The sequence below is a fragment of the Panthera leo genome, chromosome C2 (genome assembly GCF_018350215.1).
Source record: "Panthera leo isolate Ple1 chromosome C2, P.leo_Ple1_pat1.1, whole genome shotgun sequence".
Taxonomy (NCBI): domain Eukaryota; kingdom Metazoa; phylum Chordata; class Mammalia; order Carnivora; family Felidae; genus Panthera; species Panthera leo.
The window spans coordinates 117,080,373-117,100,631 of NC_056687.1; the positions used below are offsets into that span (position 1 = coordinate 117,080,373).

The 20,259-nt window shown below is 35.9% G+C and overlaps 1 protein-coding gene across 1 annotated transcript; it reads left to right on the plus strand.

Annotated features, from left to right (window-relative positions):
* Positions 1-296: 296 nt before the first annotated feature.
* On the plus strand, positions 297-19,800 carry PLSCR5 (phospholipid scramblase family member 5). Its single transcript, XM_042955829.1, has 7 exons — positions 297-596; positions 5,407-5,567; positions 10,790-10,832; positions 12,065-12,285; positions 14,486-14,647; positions 16,782-16,943; positions 19,754-19,800. The coding sequence occupies exons 1-7, from the start codon at positions 584-586 to the stop codon at positions 19,790-19,792; spliced, it is 801 nt and encodes a 266-aa protein (XP_042811763.1). The 5' UTR covers positions 297-583; the 3' UTR covers positions 19,793-19,800.
* The last annotated feature ends 459 nt before the right edge of the window (positions 19,801-20,259 follow it).

Consider the following 20,259-nt stretch of genomic DNA (forward strand, 5'->3'; position numbering starts at 1 on the left):
ACTTCCTGCTTATTTGCTTTTGGGGGAAGAGAGTGTGAAAAAAATCCCAAGAGAAAAATAATATTGAAGTTCAAACATTTCCAAAAAATGAAATATTGTTTAGAACTCTTAGGAAGTTAACACAGGATAGAAAAATGAATCATAAACTCTGCCACAGACGATTTTTAGAAACTAGAAACATAGAATGTTTCTGACATAATAGTGAATGCAAAGGTATATATTCCAAGAAATTTAAAAAAAAAGGAAAGAAACTTGAAAGAGTCTTGAAAACAAGACTCTTAAAATGAGTCTTCCTTTACGGTTTTTACTATGTTTAAATTGTTCCTTCAGCCACCAAGAGATAAGATGGTTTGTGAGCAGTGTTTACCTTTGGTGATATCTTCGTCTCCCCCTGTTGTCCAAAGTGATTCAATACATCACTCTGGAAACTAAGACACTCCCTTTCTCTGTTATTTGTAAGCTGACGTGAAGTAGACAGACACCTTCTGAAGTTTTATGGATGCTGTGTTTTTTCTTCTTGCTGCAGCAGGAAAAGCCTTTCTTTTAACCTGGCTGCCTTTGAAGAAGTGACTCAGACATCCTCATGGCCTGTAAAGGTAAGAGTAAATAGAGCCAGTTAATAATTTTTTCCTTATTTATGGCTAAAAATATGCAGTTGCAGGGATGTTACAATCAGTGAGATTGATACTTTAAAACCTGTCACTTACCACTTTTGAACACTAGAATTTTTAAATTCAAGGAGCATGTTCCATTAAAATTTAAAAAAAATAATAATAAAAACTACCTGATTGAATGTAAAAGTTAAGATATAAACAATGTTTTAGTTATCATGAATATAAACATAGTGAATTAATAAGAAAAGCTGCATAGCAGAATTCAGAAGGGCAGTATTTAATGCCAAACACAAAGACAGGCTGATATTCCAAGTTTAAAGGGATTTGAAGAAAACTTTTCACACAGAAGTTAAAAAGTGTTAAAGTACAGTTCAATATTTTTAAATTTCCTATTTGTTGTTTAAAATGTGTGATATACCCATTTATTTTAAAGAATTCAATATGTGTAGTGGTAAATTCTAATAAATTTAATGGACTAAAAGTAATCATTTCTGAGCAAAAATCTTTCAAAACTTCTTTGATAGTAAATTATATATAAAAAAGCAAACAGAAAATAACTAATTTAAATAAGCAGATTAATTAAGGATTTTGTAGGGGGAGTTGGGAATTTTCTCAAGTTCCTAAAAGTGCATAAATATCATAAGTGCTGTTTTACTTTAAATACCTTCTCAAAAGACAAGAGAGAGGGATTTGTTGTAAGTAATGAGCTTCAATCTCACTGAAAACACTTGTGAAGTTATATAAAAATTGAAATTATAATGTGCTTTCATTCCATTATCAGAACAAACCATTAAACTCTAGCCTATAATAAAAAGTTTTAGCATGAAGCTAAATTAGTATAATTGGCAGAAACCTTTTAACCTAATCACAAATAGGATAAGAGAGTACACCAATTTAAAATATCCAAAATTAAATTAATGAAGCATTCAAAGAAACATGTATTGCTTATTTGCTTTCTTCACCAAAATACACTTTTGGATGCTATTTAATATGGAACAGAGGAGATAATCTTTTCGTTTTTCTTCAACAATTAATGTACACCAATCCCTGAATATCACAAGGAAAGCTCAAACAAATTGTAAAATATAGACATGAACCAACAAAATCATGAATTTTAATATGTGTGCCTCATTTTTATACTTGAAGACGAACTAAAAAAAAAATCTTGACAAGTCTTTTCTTTCACCGAAGACTGACACAAACACTTAATCCAAAACACTTCATCACTTTATAAGAGTTACAGCAACAACAGTAGCCTGTAAGGTAAAGAGTTGCAGAGTACGTGAAATATTTATAAGCTAGTTATACATTTTTAAAAGAGTAGATAGAAATTCAAAGCCAGATAGAAATTCAAAGGAGTTCCTTCTTTATCTGGTGGTCTGAGACTTTGAAGAAACTTGTGACTGGAAAGCAATAGTAGGATCAAAATATGATTAATCTACCAAAAAAGCAGGGATGTTCAGTAATGATAAAGACTCACCACTAAACTTAGAGGCAAAATTTCAGATGGAAACCCAATACTCCTGCAACCTATTTCAAATAGCACATGAAGTGGGCAAAACATCTGTCAGAGACTCTATTCTATTTAAAAGAAATGAAAAGGAAGCTTCCTTTTGAATCAGAAATCTGGTTTGAGAGGGCAAGACAGATTATCATCATTATTTACTTAAAACATTTTGGTAGACAGGAACGCCTGGGTGGCTCAATCGGTTAAACGTCCAACTTTGGCTCAGATCATTATCTCACGGTTTGTGAGTTCGAGCCCTGCATCGGGCTTTGCACTGACAGCATGGAGCCTGCCTCACTCAGATCTTCTGTTTCCTTCTCTCTCTGCCCCATCCCTAGCTCTCCCTCTCTCTCTCAAAAATAAGCAAACATTAAACACACTTAAAAAATTGATCCTTATATGTGTTTTTTAAATTGAAGGATAACACGTGTAAAGTGCATAAAGAGCACCAAACTGAAGTACATTGTTTTTTTATGTACTTAAAAGTTCTCCACTATTAAGTAGTAGAGCCTTATGTATGGAGTCTTATGGGTTAAACTCCCGACTATGAGATCAAGACCTGAGCTGAGATCCAGAGTCAGAAGCTCACCCGACTGACTGAGCCACCCAGGTGCCCCAGGTTCATGATTTTTTAACTAAAGAGCACTTGTAACCACCAACAAAATTAAGATATAGAACATTTCTGGCACTTCATAAAGTTCCCTTTCTAGCCATAGTCCTACACCTCCACATCCAGGTTGAACTTCTCTCTGCAATTTTATCATTACGAACTAGTTTTCCCTACATCACAGTTTTGCCTCTACTTTTCTCTGAAAGCCAATGACAACAGTGCTTTTGGCACTAAACCCAAGAAAGGATTGTTTGTTCCCGTGTTACTATTTCCGGTTGCTATTGATTGGCCATTCTCTCCTCTCCCAAATCTGACATGGTGTTACACGGTCTTCCTCCCACTTTACTGCTTGAGGTCCCACTTAGACCACCTTCTCAAGAGCAAAAGGAGTACTTTTGCCTGTATGTTTTTTGTATGCCCAGAGGGGAGAAGTTCAGGTTGAGTCCCGTGGGAGGCAAACTGCTATATATCATTGGTATGGACCTCTAGTTTAATGAGGCCAAATGACAAGTTTGTTTCCACATGATCCTAACCCTAAACATGCCCAAATTCTAAATGTCCAAATTCTCAATGTACAAACTTAAATACCTATCTTGATCCTTGATCCTTGATCAAGGATCCTTGATCCTTCCAACCTGAAGGTTAAATAAATACATGAATCACCTGGCAACTGTTCCTCATTAACACCACATGTATACACAACCTTAATGAGCCTATCATTACTACAAAGTTTATGTAAATGTTTAAAGGACCATCCACTGGATGTCCATGTTCCTTCACCAGTTTTTGTTTGTTTTTAATCCCTCTCCAAGAACTCATTCACGCTATGCTTGAATTCTCTTAATAGTGGAGAACTTACTTTCTCCAAAGGAAACTCAGTCCTTTCTTCAAATTTATTTTTTAGAGACTTAAAGGATTCTGAAAACTATACCCCCACATACATACAACTTGCATGAATTTGGTATCGGTACTGAAGGAAGGTCATTCTAATCTACTGAGAATTATATAGATGTCACTCCAACTTTAGTCTATGTATAGTGAGGGTACTTATCCAAATCTGCGTGCAGCTGTTATAAATTTCTTCCTAAGAGTAGACCAGAACAATTTTCCTTGTCATTCCCATTCATATGTCTTTAGAATAGTGACAATAATTTGTTTTCATAATGGTCCCTCTAATATTTGAAAATAACTATCATGAATCTTGATCCACACCTATGTTCAATCTAAGACAGCATAGTGTTGTCGGACTAAATGAATGCAGGTGTGAGAACTCCAATAATTTATGGATTTGTAAAGATGAGGAGTAAAAACTCTGATAATCTTTGGAAAAAAATGGTATCTAATTAGGGAGTAATATAAATGGCAGTCATGTAAAGAGAAAAAGGAAAAATGATACTAGAAAAGCTGTAATTTATATTTTTTAAAAAAGAAGACTTTTTCATGCATTAGGGCTTATACATAATAATACACAGGCTCCTGACTAATGCAGCAAATCTCTAAATCTGAAGCTAACAGATAAGTTAAATAGTAACATTTTCACCTGGCAATCACATAGAAAACAGGTGATTCTCTAAAAAAAAATCAAAGCCAAACATTAAAGAATTCTGTATTTTATCTTTTGTAATACCGGGTAAGCTTACAAAGGCATTCACACTATCAAAAATTTTTGGGTGCTTTATTACAAAGTACTGAGAAACCAAAGCTCCATTAGATATTATACTACCCTTAAGCTCATCAATTAGATTTGTGTGTTCTCATAGTATATAGAATTAAACCACTAGTTCTCAAAGTATATGGTCAGGGGGCAGCATTAGCTCATCTGGAAATAGAAATGCAAATTCAAGCCTCAGCCCCACCCCCAACTCCTGAAATCAGAAACTCCAGAAAGGGGCCCAGGAATTTGTGTTTGAACAAGCCCTCCACGTGGTTCTGGTACAGCGGAAAGAATAAGCACCTGAAGCAAACTTTGCAATAGCAGTAGGATTGATAAAAAGCAATAAAACAGCCTCAGCAATTACAAGGTACCCTCATAATATTTAGGGAAGGGAGACTATGCCTTGAAACTCAGAATTATGATTCAAAACTTATGTCTAAGTTTATCCTTTTAGGAGTAGAGAATATCTAGTTCCTTTTCCTGTTTCACTTTGGAGTTTATAATTTTGCAGCTCTTTGAGCAGACGTTTCATGTGCCTCCAAAAAATATATTTTTAGGGGCGCCTGGGTGCCTCAGTCTGTTAAGCGTCCGACTTCGGCTCAGGTCACGATCTCACAGTCCGTGAGTTCAAGCCGCCTCCGGCTCTGTGCTGACAGCTCGGAGCCTGTAGTCCGCTTCAGATTCTGTGTCTTCCTCTCTCTCTGACCCTCCCCGTTCATGCTATGTCTCTCTCTGTCTCAAAAATAAATAAACATTAAATATATATATATATTTGGAAATCATTTATTTTGCCCAAATTATCCACCATTTTTCTCACAAACACTACTAGCAATCTTCCGCACTCCTTTTCCTCTGGTTTAGGGGTAAGTTACGGCAACGGTGAATAGGGAAAATGCAGGAAAGGCAGTAGAGGAGGCAGGAGATCATTGGTCCTCTGAATTCAGAAGTCACAGATACTATGAGAAAAATGAAAGAAATGGCCTAAATTTAAATATGGGCTGAGATTTTCATTCTCTTGCAGATGTACAGAACCAAAGTAGAGGTCTGCCTGGCTTTCTTCCTGGAGCTCCAGCCCCTGACCGCAGCTTTCACCTCTCATATCCTCACCCAGAGAACCAAGTGTGGCAGCCAGCTCTCCCTCGGCCAGGCAGTCTTCCTCCTGGGCTAGAATATTTAAGCCAGGTGTTTTTTCTATTTCTACACACGTTTGCCCCTTAAAATGAATACAAACTTGGTTTCTTGCTTTTCAACTGATGGGGTTTTGGGGTGATGGGGGTTCGGAGCTGACAGCCAAGAAAGAATTGTTGAAGACTTCTTTGGTGCAAAAAAGTGATCTTATTAAAGCACGGGGACAGGACCCATGGGCAGAAAGAGCTGCACTGGGGTTGTGACAGGTAACTAATTATATACCTTCCAGTTGGGAGGGGGTTAGGGATAGAGTAAATCACTAAGGAATTTTGGAAGCCAGGTTTCCAGGCCCCTATTGGGAAAACACCATTCATTACCATTTAGTAAAACCTCAGTCACGAGACCCTTCAGGCGTATTATCAGGGGGCCATAAGCTTGGAATATGATTGCCAGCATACATCTTGAGGAAGCTGAGACAAAGGAAGTTTCCAAAGGGATTTTTAGATGTTAAAGTAGGATTGGGGGTGGGGGGGGTGTATAATGTTAAGTCAAGATTCCCTTTTGCCCCCAGCAAAGTGTCATCATCAAGGTAGCTGAGCTCCTAGGTCACTCTGCCGGTTTCAAGGACTTGCCAACGGGCTGTAGGCAGTAAGGGAATTTAATTTTTCATTTGCCTTGGTTTCTCACATCACCATGGCAAGCACTTAAAGCCCTTTCCTTTGTTCTTGGGCAGCCAGGAATGTCCGAGGAGTATCACACATATTCCACGTGGGAGTGGGTGGGGTGCTAGCTTGTACTTTGCTCTCAGCTTGCCTTATGCTCCCTCATCATCAACCAAGGTTGAAGGACTTCACCAAATGACGTGTTGAAGTGAGAAAAGCATTATAAATCATGAAATTATGAAAAAAAATTGTTTCTATTATTTGGAAAGAAATTCATTCTCTTTTATTTCCACTTCTATTTTTCTTATTTATTTGGCAGAGTGATGACACTAAACATTTTTGATGGAGCTGTTTAGCACATTTATCCTCCTTCTGCTCATTGCTCAAGGTATAAGCAAATGTATCCTCAAGGAATTGCCTAACACGTCTAGTCACCTACAGCTATTTAATTAAAGAATATTTATTGAGTACTTGCTATAATCGAGACATGTAAAAAGCATAAAACCTAGTCCCTCTCACCCAAACACTCTGTAACCTAATTGGCATGCAAGAAGTGTTGACAAGAAGTGCAAGGTGATGTACTAAAGCCATATAAGCACACAGTTGTAATGTGTACAGGTGCATAGAGCAGAGAAAGCTGTTAAGGATCTAAGGACTCAGGAGAGACTTCCATAATGATCTAAGAATTCAGGGTCGTCAACTGAATCTCAAAAGATGACTATAAATCCAAGGGAAAGCAAGTTACCAAGTTAACATCATTGTCTTTGATACTGTTGCATCTTTAGGCCGATGTGCTTACAAGATCATATTACTATTAGATATAGTCATTGGAGGGTAAGCAGTGATTAAAGCCCTATAATAAATCAATCAAGAAATACCATCCTCTGAATTATGTGGCACACAAAGGACAATTATACTTTTATATATTATTGTTGCTTTTGTACTTTATCCCACAGAAGATCGGAAATACACTGATATTGAGATGTCAGCACATCTGCTGCAATTTTCAGCTTGTTTGGCATTCTTTCAAACCATAAAGTCTATCTCCTTTATCAAAATCAAATCTCTGTGTTAATTCCCTTAAGGTACAAGAGATTTCTGTTATGCCTGATAGGGTTTAAGCTGCATGCGGCATATGTTCCTGGGAAAATGTTTATAATTGCAGATGCCTTCTCCAGAAACCCACTGGCAGACAAATGTACTACAGAGACTGGAGAGCTCAGGGAGATGTGGAAAAGAGCTGGAAAAGCTAACCTACCATCTTCCATCTGCAGAAAGGATCAGCTGTAATAGCTGACTAGAGTTGATTAACTGCTGCAAGCTGTTTGGGAATGTTGTCAGACAAGGTTTTGCCAAGTATAAAAGTGATATACCAGTGCCAGAGGGCTGAGGTTTGATGATCACATATGGTCATCACATATTCTTCTTCCATCCATGAATGATGACACACCCGGAGCCAGATGCTTGACATGAATACATTTTTTTTACATTCCATAAATAGAGATATGAGCCCATTGGCTTCAGTTCTAAAATGAAGTCGATTTTCCATACCTATACCTTTGGTGATCTATTTCAGAAAATAAAAATATGCCACAAATTGGCGAATATCTTACTTCAAAGGGAAATATAAGTTATTCACTTTACCCTAAAAGAACACTTACTCGCTTTAAAGCAGTGTACTTAAACAGGGTAAATGAGCATTTTAAATGTTTTATACCACAAGTCTGCAAGACATATATATAAAATGAATTTTTGTGTGTTAAATTTTGTCTGAGAACTGTAAGAATTGAATAAAATCATGAACATTTGAAAATAGTACATTCTTCGATAAACAGGAAAATACACAAAATCCTTCTAAATTAAAAAAAAAACCACAGTAAAAATTTAAAAACACATCTATTCTCCTTTAATCAAGTCCATCCAATGACTAATGAAAATCTTTTTTCCATTAACAGTTTGAAAATAAATTTTCAGGTATGTATGTAAATATATAATGCACATATACACATGTACACATGTGTATACATGTATGGATGTATGTGTATGCATTTATGTTGTTCATGTAGAGTTAAACCTAAATATAAAACAAATAGATTATCTCTCTGGATTAACACGTTCTAATAGGTAATATCATTTTATACTATTAGTGTCAAAACAAAGGATAATTATTATAATTTAGTCACCTATAGGTAAGAGTAGTGAGTTAAGTCTACAAAGACACATGTAAAGATCCTATTTATTTGGAAGTATGTATACTAAATGGAATACTTGTAAACCTGATAAGTTATACATAATAATTTATTCTTAAGCTATATATCCAAGGCTGTCGTTCGATTTCTATCCTATGGCTTTCCTACTTGAGTGCTTTACTGGCCCTGACACCTAAATACGTGATCCAATCTGTTTAAAGTTTCCAAGATTCCTGGTCCATCAAATAATAGCAAAGAGTGGTAAGGGCTCATTTGGAGCACAGTGTGTAAGTGGCCTAGTACTACTTGAAGGAAACTGCAAGAACAAAACAAGACCCTCAAATCCAGGGGTACTGCCCACAGAGATAGATCAAATCAAATGTTATTACAGAGGCTGGGGTGAGTGTAAGCGTAGAGAAAATAGGAAGGAAAGGTATTCAGAAGTTCCACAGTATCACTTAAGAATTGTTTATCCCAGTTCCTAACACTTGTTTAGTGATGCCAATACAACAGAGTAGAAAGCATGTCAAAACTGGTGGCAGTACAATCAATGTAGGTTCAAGTCCTAGCCCAACCATTCACAAGCTCTGTGATCCTGGGCAAACTGCTTAATCTCTCTGGGATTGCTTCTTCACAAGATAAATGTAATGATGCCTATGTCTCTAAGTTTTTGTGAGGATTACATCATACACTATGTCAAAATATCTACCACAAGGACTACCTCACGGTAGCCATTAAATAAACAACTGCTACTATTAGAAAGCAGAGAGGTACAATTTACCTTTCCAATGTGGAATGGATCTCAATTGATAGTCTCTAAATTTCAAGACTAAAACTTGATCCATGGCACCAACATTAAAGTTCCTAAATTCAAATCTTAGTCTTGCCCCCATAATTTTCTTCATCCCTAACTTACCTCTAATGGACCCACCGCTAAATAACTGTGGATATCCTTTGTGACTTTTCTTTCAACCCTCCATTTTTCTCAAAAGAAGAGAACAGAACTAACAATAGTACACTCTGAAAGACTGATTCTAATATTTAAAAATTGCCATAATTCTGAAAATAGGTTTTATAATATCTTAAATCATAAATTGTTTATGGAAAAGATTTTTTGTGAACCTTAAAAAAAGAGGACCCATGCACTCTTTCACCAACAATAAAATTTAAATAGAGGACATTTAGTTTTGCCTGTACCTCAGGATATACAAGGAGAATGAAGGAAATAATGTAACGTCAAATTTTCCGGACTTGTGATGCCCAATCAATACCCGATATTACTAATGACTATTTCAGCTCAAGCATTACCAGTGAGTTTATTAATGTGAAGGGAAAATAAAGTGAAGATAATTTAGAGGTGAAATAGAAAAGAAAGTGTTAGAAAAGACAATGGTCTTCAGGGTTCACAAGTCTACCTTAGTGAAAATTCATTCTCACAACATATTTGAACATTTCCTTTAAAAATTTGCATTGTATACTTTTTAATATAGTCATTCTCAACTATCTGTGGCTATTTTATCTCTGTAAGTTAACTTCATTTTTAATTACATAAAGCAACTTTCCTTATATTAGCTGTTAGTGGCATAACTTATTCTGCTTAAATGGGTATTTTGTTGGCATCAGCAGGATTTGTTCATGTTTTCTAATCCAAAGGAAGGTGTGAGTGAGAATAATTTATAAAATAACCTCTCTCAGCTTTAACAAAGACATTTTATCGCTATGAGGAATGAGTTGAGAGTGAAACAAAAGTTAGGCAGGGTGGAGAGGAAAGGCCAGGCATTCGGGGGTCATTGATGTTTTGTTTCATTTCCTTTAAAAAATGAGTTTTGGGGCGCCTGGGTGGCTCAGTGGGTTAAGCATCCGACGTCAGCTCAGGTCACGATCTCGCTGTCCGTGAGTTCGAGCCCCGCGTCGGGCTCTGGGCTGATGGCTCAGAGCCTGGAGCCTGCTTCGGATTCTGTGTCTCCCTCTCTCTCTGCCCCTCCCCTGTTCATGCTCTGTCTCTCTCTGTCCCAAAAATAAATAAACGTTTAAAAAAAATTTTTTTTAAAATGAGTTTTGAAACCTTTTAGGCATCATTGTTCAGAGACTGTTTTAAAATCTTCTCCGAGTATTGTTTCCAAGAGTTACTCTATTATCACTTTATCACAGGAGAACACAGAGTTAACCATAGTTCTTATTCTGATTCTTGGCATTTCTGCCTTGGAATTTTCAGGGTTCTTGTATTTTTTTAAAAATTTTTACTTGAATTAAAAAATGTATCTTCTTTTTCATTATAAAATGTGAGCTGTTTTCAACCATTTCCCCAGTAAAGAACATGGAAATTAATGAATGTCATGTGATAAGCAAGTTAATAGTAATATCTCCAAAGGTTTTCAAAGTGTGATGTAATACCTTTTATTTCCTTTATGTCATTCTTTAACAGTTAGACCTGATAATTATACACCAGCAGGTGGAGCTTCTTGGAAGTAAGTATATTATATTCTATACTTATTAAAACTGTTAAAAACAGTTTAGGCTTCAGAAATTTTGTTATATTTAAATATCTTCTAAACAATAATGTTAAATTGAGGATAAAGGTAGATCAAAAAGATCAGTAGGTCAGGGTGCCTGGGTGGCTCGGCTGGTTAAGCTTCCAGCTTCATGATGTCACAGTTTGTGAGTTTGAGCCCCGTGTCAGGCTCTGTACTGACAGCTTGTTGCCTGGAGTCTGTTTCAGATTCTGTGTCTTCCTCTCTCTCTGCTCCTCCCCCTCTCAGTCTCTCAAAAATTAATGAACATTAAATTTTTTTAAAAAAAGATCAGTAGGTCTTTTAAAATAAACATTTGAAGTAAATTGTTAGTCTGAAATAGGTACACCTAAAAGCGTGAACTCTCCGAGTCTTTGATAATATTTTACCAGGAATCTAACAATTTTTATCTTAAAATAACAAAAGATTTTATCATTTCCATGTTTGGTAATAATTTATATTTTCTTAATAATTTCATAAATGGAAATCAAGTTTGAGACTAAATAACAAAAACCCATTCTACTCTTGAAACTAATATTACACTATATGTTAACTAATTGGAATTTAAATAAAAACTTGAAAATGATAAGTGAGTAAATAACAAAAACCCATCAAACAAAATTTGATGTTTTATCATTTCACTGGTGATTCATCAAATGGCATGTTATTTAACAGTATATAGATTTTCGATGACTGACTGAATTCCAATTAATTATTTTTTGTCCTTAACATCTAAAATATGTCAAAATCGTAATATATGGGTAGCAGGATAGCCCGCGGCCATAGATACACTGCCAAATAGATTTTAAACAAAATCATTACTATGCTGTGAGTCATCCCGTAAATTCCACAGCAGTGTTAGAATGATTTGAGGATTCCATTCTTTACAGCCTTGCTTCCTTAGTTGAAATGTGGAACTACATGTGCCCAGTAGGTCCTATATCTGGAATCAAAATGTAATCATCACACAGCTTTGCTCTGAGTTTACTTTGATTTCCATAGCTAAGTCCTCAAATTTTAGAGCATGGAAGTAGATTTGGGTGAAGAAGATACCCCATACTTAATAATTAGCTACTGTTTTCTTTTAATAACACTACCCCTTTTACTTATTGAAAGATTTGATACTAGGCAATAGCACTGTTTTGATGATTGGTTTTTTTTTGGTTTTTTGGTTTTTTTGCTCCCTTTAGTGATACTTGGCACTGAGACCTCCAACAAATATGAGATTAAAAACAGTTTGGGACAAAGAATTTACTTTGCAGTGGAAGAAAGCATCTGCTTCAATCGTACTTTCTGTTCCACACTTCGAGCTTGCACTCTGAAGGTCATGGATAACTCAGGTCGGGAGGTGATTACAGTAAACAGGCCCTTGAGGTGTAATAGCTGCTGGTGCCCTTGCTACCTGCAAGAGGTTAGTCATTGGCTCTGGGTGTACTTTTATTTTTCTACGTTTGAAAAGGTTGGCAATTATTTATTTAACAAATGGCATTCATCTGGAGCTATAAGGCAATTCCCCTATCAGTTGCTCCTTTAGGATCCAAACAGCTTAAGGATGGTGATTCACTAGTTTTTTGTTTTGTTTTGTTTTTGTTTTTTTCCCAACCAAAAACTGTAGTGGCTTTCGTTTTGTTAATTGGCAGACAGCTCATGCATCATGTAAATGGGACACATCCTCCTGAATCTCTGTGTTAGCCACATAACTGGAATACCTATGAATTCCACCATTAAGTAAATCTACCCTTTGTCTTCTCTAACTGGAGCAAAGTTCGGGAAGTACTAAGTAATACTAAAATCTTCCAAGGTGTTCTCTTGGTTAGGTATCAGTTTTAGTACAGAATCTCACATTCCATTCATCCATTTATGACAAACTTGAAACCTTGGCAAGACTATGCTATTGTTCTGAAGGGAATCATTTCATTATTTTATTTTAATATATAATAGATTTTCATCATTATCTAGTAGATCTATAATAACTTCCACTGACATAATGCAGTTAAGTTGATAAGGAACCTTTACTTATTCTGATGTCTTTGATACCATAACATCTCTATGAGCTAGAAAGAATAGATTTTACTCTCCATATTTAGCAGTTGAGGTAACTAGGGCTTAGAGAGTGGAGGTAACTTACCTACAATCACACATCCAGGAAATATCATGAATGGGGCTTGATCCAGGTATACTTATTCAAGCCCAAGTTTCTCTACTGTGCACCTATGTATAAGTACTCTACTTAGCAAGATGAGAAAAAAAATATCAATATGAATTGGGGTTAAGTAGGGAAGTTTCTGGAATATATATTGAAGCTAATCCTCCAATTGTTATAGGCAATTACTTGACTAAGTGATAAAGTGGCTAAGGTACTCATTTGGTGTCCAAGAATTTTCATCCTCCTACTAAGGATATTTAAGATCTAATATGCTTTAAGATGGTATAGTCAGTATAATATAATATATCCATTTGAATGTTTCTGATGTTTCTGATGAATGTTTCTGATAATTGACGTTTTATTTCATAGTAGTCCAATGTCACATAAATTAAAAATAAGATGTATCTGATACCGCTTAACAATTTTTTAAAGATTTGCTCAGAATCAAGCCAATTATTTTGAAAGTGATCCCAGAACAAATCTATATAATTCTGCCTTTTCAGTGTTTTTTGTTTGTTTTTAATTTAAGTGTAGTTGACATACAATGTTACATTAGCTTCAGGTGTACAATTTAGCGATTTGACAAGTGGAATCCCTGTAATTCTAGGCACTTTTATTGAAACCACCTTTGTTGATCCAAGAGCACTACAGACATACACGCATGACTATGAACTTAATAAATAATTTAAAAAAGGACAAAAGGAAAACAGATTATAAGGAGTGGATTGGATTTAAAAGCAAACAATTGTCACTATTTTCACCCACCTCTGGCTTATTTCACAACTTGGTCTGACTTGGTTTGACCATATAAACATGTTGAAATACAACATGATGAAAAGTAAGGAAATTAAGGAAATGAAAGCAATGGGGTACAGCACTAAAGTAAAGCCTAAAAATGCAATTACAAGTCTCTCACACTTTGGAAAAAGTGAAACAGCAATCAAATTGGTGTGTAAAACTGTAACTTCACAAGAAGCATTTGTTTTTAATTGAACCCAGAGAAGCTGGAAGTTGACAGCCTGAAGGGCAAACAATCATGAATAGTTAACAACTGGTAAGTGAGGGTTACAAATAGATGTGTGTTGTGGCAACACATTAGAGGCAGTGGAAGACACAGGAAACAGTGCCTGGCCAACCGCCACACCCGGAACAAAATGCCAAAGAAGACAGTGTCCCAGGGTCAGAAGACTGTTCTGGGAGAGGTTCTCTTCAGGGAAGTAAGATCAAAGAAACACATGAATTTCAATGAGTAATGCCAAGCAAATACCTGTTTAGTGAATATCTTTGTTTCTATAAAATATGAAAAAAATCCACTGCCGTGCTTCCTTAGAAGCAGATATTTAGAATATTTTGTAGAATACAAAAATAATTTCCTAAAAGTTACTGTTTAGAAGGAAAGCGACTTGTAATATTAAAATACAATAACTGTAGGAAAATCTTATTTTATTATTATCTCTTCTTGCAGTTAGAAATCCAAGCCCCTCCTGGTACTATAGTTGGTTATGTTGCACAGAAGTGGGACCCCTTTCTGCCTAAATTCACAATCCAAAATGCAAACAAAGAAGATATTTTGAAAATTGTTGGTCCTTGTGCAACATGTGGCTGTTTTGGCGATGTGGATTTTGAGGTACGGTTGACAGAGTGAAGGAGGTTTTCACTTAGATCCTCATGGTTTGCAACAGAATTCAATGTTAAAATATTCAAATCATGGGATATCTCTGAAATAAATTTAGAAAATAATATATTTGTGAAATAATGTAATAAGCCCATATTGTGCGTGCCAGTAAGAACTCATAATTTCAGGTATACTAAGTTCAAGGTTTTTTGTTTTTGTTTTTGTTTTTGTTTTTAAAGCATACTAAGGAGCACCTGGGGGGCTCAGTTGGTTAAGAATCAGGTCAGAATCTCACAGTTCCCGAGTTTGAGCCCCTCTCTCTCTCTGCCCTTCCCCAGCTCGTACTGTCTCTTTCTCTCAAAAATAAATGAATAAACTTAAAAATAATAATAAAATAAAAATAAAGAACACACTAAAACTTTTTTGATTTATGTGGAATTACAGCACCCATGGTCTAAAGTAAATATATATTAGCTTAGAATCACCTTAAATTAGATCATCTTTTCCTCTAGCTCTGGTGGTAACATATCCTACTTCAGATCTCATCTAAGAAGTACACTCCATTAAAAAATCACTAATTTATTTTTTTAATATAATTTTTTGTCAAATTGGCTTCCATACAACATCCAGTGCTCATTCCAACAAGTGCCTTCCTCAGTGCCCATCACCCACTTTCCCCTCTCCCCCACCTCCTATCAACCCTCAGTGTGTATTTAAGAGTCTCTTATGATTTGCCTCCCTCCCTCTCTGTTTGTAACTTTTTTCCCCCTACTCTTCCCCCATGGTCTACTGTTAAGTTTCTCAAGATCCACATTTGAGAAAACATCACTAATTTAAAAGCTATGATCATAAGACTTGCTAAGTTCATTTTACAAAACAATCTACACTTACATAAACATAAACAGTTAAATGTTTAACATTTTAACTCAATGTTAAAAAACAATAGGTAGTTGTACATTCAATTGTAACAATAAGAACTATGTTAACTACTATTCCTGTAAATATCTTTTAGGCAAAGGAGAGCTCATTTAAAGTGTCTATTTATTATTCATCCCTTCCTTCATTCATACATTCATATATAGCCCACCTGGGACATTCAGTTTGAGGAACTTTAGCAAACACTATTTACCGAGAATGTGATGGAAATTTTACAAAGCGAACTGTTGTAACTCTACCCCACTCCAAAAAGACTTGGCATGCTTTCCTAAGATTAAAGATAAAAATATGTCCTATGATTGAGAAATAAAAAGTTTTAGTAAAGGTATATCGATGTCCTAAGTAACCTTCTCTATTTCCATCTTTTCCCACTATACATAAAGTAACAATTTATATTGAATCCTTTCAGCCTTTGAATGAGAAACAGGGCAAGCAAATGAATAGTTGATAAAGTTTAACTGTAGATTTCTTCTAGCTGTGAAGGACTATAGATTTTTGATGTCAAATTAATCTGAATTTCCTGTGCTACATTTGCCCAGAGGATTTTTTTTTGTTTTTTTTTTTTTTTTTGTGTGTGTGTGTGAAAATAGGACTTAGTTTAGTTATAAAGGAAAGACCTAGTAAATTTTGGAGTATAATATAAAAATGAGATTAAGCAATGGCTGATAATGTTTAAATATGTTAGTAATTCTATAATCTTAACAATAAAAATTTTAAGTTTACAAATTGTACTTAGAAATGAATTTCTTCTAAAAATTGTTTCTCCAATATTTCTCAAAAATATTTTCTTTTTCTTCCTTTTGTTGTTGTTGTTGTTGTTATTGAAGAATTCAGGTTTAAAATCTAGACTTCAGGTAATGAAATTACCTTCAAGGTTAGACCATGTAATTGAGACTATGTACCTGCTGCCATCTTGTGGTAGCCTGGCCTTAATTATTTATTGCTATTATTTTCTCAATCTGCATATAAAAAGCAAGAAAAAATAAAGGAATTATGATGAATCAAAAAACTGTCAAAAAAACAAAATTCCGGAAGAGTAAACTGGAAAGTTAAATCTCCAAACTTATGCTTATATAACGGAATGAATGACATGGAACTTTTACAGATGATTAATAAAATAATTCGCATCTCTCTCGAAGCAAACATACTAAGATATGTAAAGCCATCCATTTCACCTTCAGGTTTAACATATCTTATTTTCTTTTCAAAGGTGAAAACCATTAATGAAAAACTTACAATTGGGAAGATTTCAAAGTACTGGTCAGGATTTGTAAATGATGTTTTTACCAATGCTGACAACTTCGGAATTCATGTTCCCGCAGATCTAGATGTGACAGTCAAAGCAGCAATGATTGGTGCTTGTTTTCTCTTTGTAAGTATGGTCTTTTTTTAATTTATTTTTTATTTTAGACAGAGACAGTGTATACAAGCAGGGGAGAAGGGCAGAGAGAGAGAGAGAGAGAGAGAGAGAGAGAATCTTAAGCAGGATCCATGCTCAGTGCAAAGCCCAACACAGGACTCCATCCCACAACCCTGGGATCATGACCTGAGCCAAAATCAAGAGTCTGACACTCGACCAACTGAGCCACCCAGGCGCCCCTGTAAGTATGGTCTTAAAAGCATAGGAGTGATTTATTTCTCACCCTTTCCTCATTAATCACTACAGAGCCAATCTCATTTTACACAGCACCACATTTATCCCACAGAGGTTTATGCATAGAAGGCTAGGTTGGGACCAACTCTTCAGAAGTCAGAATTTAGGAGCCTGCATTTCTAATAGACAGCCTTTCTCCGCTGACCCTCATACACAGTCTTCGTCAAGAATGGGTGCCCTGTCGGGGCACCTGGGTGGCTCAGTTGGTTAAACTTCCAACTTTGGCTCAGGTCATGATCTTGCTGTTCCTGAGTTCGAGCCCCACGTAGGGCTCTGTGCTGACAGCTCAGAGCGTGGAGCCTGCTTCGGATTCTCTATCTCCCTGTTTCTGCCCCTTGCCTGCTCATGTTCTTTCTCTCCCAAAAATAAATAAACATTAAAAAGATTTAAAAAAACAAGAAGCAGTGCCCTATCATGTGCTACTCAGCATTTCTTCAAAAACTTAGTTACCCATTCTCTTTCCATTTCAATTTAGATTTTTGGCTCATTTTCATTTTCACTGAAAAAAATATGTAAATATCACATTATTGATCCTGGGTAAAGTTCAGGACTGTTTCATTGTTTAACAATGAACTAAGTGACCCTCAGAATGTGAAAAGTAGTTTTCTTCCCTTCGAACATGTACATGGATACATGAATTCAGAGGGAGGGGTTAATATTTATCAGCTTCCATTATTACAAAGATATTACATCTTTGTCCTTTCTTTCCAACTTATAATTTTATCAGAAATATTTTCTTCCTGGTGTGGAGATTGGTGATAGAAAACAGAAGTCAAGTAACACCTACGCCAGATGGTCGCCCATCTCCTGTCCCAATTTTTCCTCTAATATCTCCCTCGCTGCTTACCATTGTCAATGCTCTCACAAAAACCCATGGAATTTTAAAACAAACCTACGTTCTTCATTTCATATTTTGTTGTCCTTCAGGGTTTTAGGATCCTAAATCTTATGGATATTTTAATGTGGGCTGCTGTGGGGGAAAAAATGGCTCTATCTACTCAGTTTTTTTCCAAAGACACACACAGAATACACACACATACACACCCTTTCCCCAAAACCTTAATTTGGCCTTTCTGATTAAGCCTCACACTTAATGTTTATATTAAAAAACAGATCATTGTAGGGTGCCTGGGTGGCTCAGTCAGTTAAGCATCTGACTCCTGACTTCAGCTCAGGTCATGATCTCACGATTCCTGAGTTCAAGCCCTGCATCAGGCTCTGTGCTGACAACGTGGAGTCTCCTTGGGATTCTCTGTCTTCTTTCTCTGCCCCTCCCCTGCTCATGCTCTTTCTGTCTTTCAAAATAAAAATGCACATTTAAAAAATGTTTAAAAAATAAAAACCAGATCATCTTTAATCTGCCCTACCCACTTCTATCATTTAACACACAAACAGTAAAATGTACTGTCAACAATTCACTGTGCGCTATGAATTGGAGACGCTCTGATCCAGATGACACCCCAATCACCTGAAAAGATAACTTTTTAACTCCATCGTCTCAGGGAAAAACCTACTTACTGAGAATATCTAATGGCCCCATCCAGTTCTTTCTTTTCCTTTTTACCATAATATAAAACAATTGCACTTTTTTTTGGCCAATATAGCTTTTAAAACAATTTCTGACATGTATTAGATAATTGCATAGATACAAGATAAATTACTTACTTCTACATATAATTGGACAGGAAGAATTGTGTTTTTAATTTTTAACATTTTTTAAAATATTTTTATTTATTTTTGAGAGAGTGAAAGAGACAAAGAGTGCAAGCAGGGGAGGGGCAAAGAGAGAAGGAGACTAGAATCTGAACCAGGTTCTAGGCTCTGAGCTGTCAGCACAGAGCCAGATATGGGGCTCAAACTCACGAACTATGAGATCATGACCTGAGCTGAAGTCGGATGCTTAACCAACTGAGCCACCCAGGCATCCCATGTTAATTTTTAAATACTGTGTCCATTTCATTACCTTGTGTTGAGAGAGAGACCATCAGAAAGTAGCTGGTATGAGAACTCCCTGATCCAAACAGCAAAATTCACAAGTACTATCTAATTTTCGGTCTTCTCTGGTTTGAGGCTACCACTCCACAACCCACAGCCATAATTACCATTTCTAAGTTCCCTCTGGTATAGTCTTCAGTACTTCCTCAGATGACTACCTGCTTGCTAACCACACAGTCCATGAGGATATATCTAATACTTGTTCAAAGGTCAGTGTCTATTACAACATCCCACACTGACAGAGAATGTCCTGCAATCGAAGTCTGCACTGTCTTGATCACCTAAGATTTTTGACTGATGATACCCTGCTGATTCCAATAAGATTTCCAAGTAACTTGTACTCTGAAAACTAGACATGTAAGTGTCATGAAGCTTAAAACGTTTTGACTTTCCTCTTACTGATGAATCTCATGTTGCTAAAACACCACTGGGAAACATAATTGCTTTATATAATCAAAGCTTACCTGTGAGACTCCTGATCTCAATTGTCGCCTTTTTGTAAATTCACTCATACTCAGTTTATTTATTTGTAGGATTTTATGTTCTTTGAACATTCACTAGCTGGATTATAACAAGCGAGATGACAAAAACGATCAAGTATGCAAGAACATGTTTCAGTAAGTAAAGTTTAAATGATCTCTTTCCCTTTGAAGATGTCTATATTTGACGCTGTCTAACTCTTTTTCATTTTCTTCTAGAAATCCCTTGGGCTCTGGATTTCATTTCTGAATGGTTTGCAATATTTGCTTTTTTTGTAACAAATGTTAATTATTACATTTATTAAAGCATAATGTAATGAAGCAATTATCTGGTTGTAAATGCATGTTAGCTAAAGAAAAGATTACTGGCCTTACTGGCCTGAGCGCAGGATTGCTTTGAGAAATTGTCATTCTTTCTTTTTAATCCTTTTGAAGTTGTTGCATGGGTAAGCATGAAAGATGAGAACTAAGGCTTGCAGCATCACTGATGAAAATTCAATGTTTAGAGAGCACTTTGAAGTTTTTCTGGTACTAAGGCTGGTTACTAATCAAAAGGACTG

What these genes read in the sequence shown, in the direction of transcription:
- PLSCR5 (XM_042955829.1), top strand. An exon ending in GCCCTTGCTACCTGCAAGAG is followed by an intron (nt 12,286 to 14,485) that starts GTTAGTCATTGG and finishes CTCTTCTTGCAG; the next exon opens with TTAGAAATCCAAGCCCCTCC. An exon ending in TTGGCGATGTGGATTTTGAG is followed by an intron (nt 14,648 to 16,781) that starts GTACGGTTGACA and finishes TTCTTTTCAAAG; the next exon opens with GTGAAAACCATTAATGAAAA.